This window comes from Pteropus alecto, unplaced genomic scaffold (genome assembly GCF_000325575.1).
Source record: "Pteropus alecto unplaced genomic scaffold, ASM32557v1 scaffold172, whole genome shotgun sequence".
Taxonomy (NCBI): domain Eukaryota; kingdom Metazoa; phylum Chordata; class Mammalia; order Chiroptera; family Pteropodidae; genus Pteropus; species Pteropus alecto.
In genome coordinates this window covers 195,667-197,057 of record NW_006431924.1, presented here as the reverse complement: position 1 = coordinate 197,057, position 1,391 = coordinate 195,667, and the positions used below count along the sequence as shown (strand labels likewise).

At 28.8% G+C, this 1,391-nt stretch overlaps 1 protein-coding gene across 1 annotated transcript in view; it reads right to left on the bottom strand.

Annotated features, from left to right (window-relative positions):
• Nucleotides 1-1,391, bottom strand: part of KLRF2 (killer cell lectin like receptor F2) — a 9,804-nt gene that overhangs the window by 5,423 nt on the left and 2,990 nt on the right. The window contains exon 2 of the mRNA XM_006906845.1: nt 1,096-1,194. Within this exon, the coding sequence (XP_006906907.1) occupies nt 1,096-1,194 (99 nt within the window). The remainder of the gene's footprint in view (nt 1-1,095; nt 1,195-1,391) is intronic.

Sequence of the window (1,391 nt, the reverse complement as noted above, 5' to 3'; positions counted from 1 at the left end):
AAAGAATCTCTATTTCACCATTTATGTCTTTTTTACCATTTATATTTTACAGAAGAGAAAACTGAATCACAAGGGAGTAGTGGTGGTTTGTAAATATTGTACCTAGTATCTAACAAGAAACCATTTGCTCCTGAATTTTAAGGACTTTGAAAAAAGCTATAATAATGATTATGGCATAGTCAACTTTTCTAGAATTAATGTTAAATTATCCCTACTTAGATCAACTCAAGAAAACTAATATTAGTCATCTAATATTAATTGTTAAAGAGAAGGAGAATTTCATATTATCAGAAACTGATTTCGATATAAGGATTAACACGTCTGAGGGGTATGATTGGTTAATGGTTTCCCAACCAAAATGCTGTGCGAAGTACAGAAGAATTACCTAAAGCAGAATACTTATTTGGTCTTAGAAAAGTCTGACATTTTCTATTGTTGTATTAGGAAAAACTCAAAAACAAATATAATTGCCCAATAAAAAATAGACCCTTTACTTTTTTGTCTCCCTTAGAAAAGTTGCTTTAGGGCTCATTTATATTTAGATATCTCAAAGGCCCTCAGAGTTTATGTTTCTATGTCAATATTATATATGACAGTGCCCAGTTTAGCCCTGCATTTTCAAGAATCATAATTTCATGAGAAATACAGCAAATTATAGGAACCATGAATGGGTCTGGTTATTTCAAAAATAATGAGTACATGATACACACATTAAATACCACCTTGGAAAAAAAAAAGTTGAAGTCCACCTAAAATGGTTTTCAAATAGGTCCTTTATTTTCAGCTAGCACAGTCATACATTTAAGTTCTCTCTCAAAGCTGTACCAATGAGCACATACTCTGTAAAAACAGATTGTTAAATTTTTTATAAAATAACAAATCAACCTTGTACTAGAGGTTCTTCAAAAGAAAAGATGCAGAATAAATACTTATTTTATATTTGAGTGTTTCTTAACTTTTCTTAAATTTAAAATAATTTTGAGATATAATGGATACGGCTGGAAAGTTTAATTTACCAGTTGTGGACTACAATGTGGAGCTGATCTTGATATTAAGGATTAAAAGTACAAAGATAAATAAAAACTCTATACCCACCCCAAAAGTTTGGGCCAATCACTTTCATCATGAAAATAAGGATTCTAATGCATCCAAATACTAGCATAATACAATAATCATATGGATACGGGGAGAAATCTGAAATGTTGAGATGGTTTTTCATGAATTTTAAAACTCTTGTGATTATTCACTTCATAAAAATTTTCCTGTCTTGCTTTGTGAACTATTTAGTGATGTTTTTGAAAAGTAAAAATAATTTAATTTTATTAAATTCTTTCTGTATTATATATATAATATATATGATTTATAATATCTAGTGTTATGTGTATTATTTA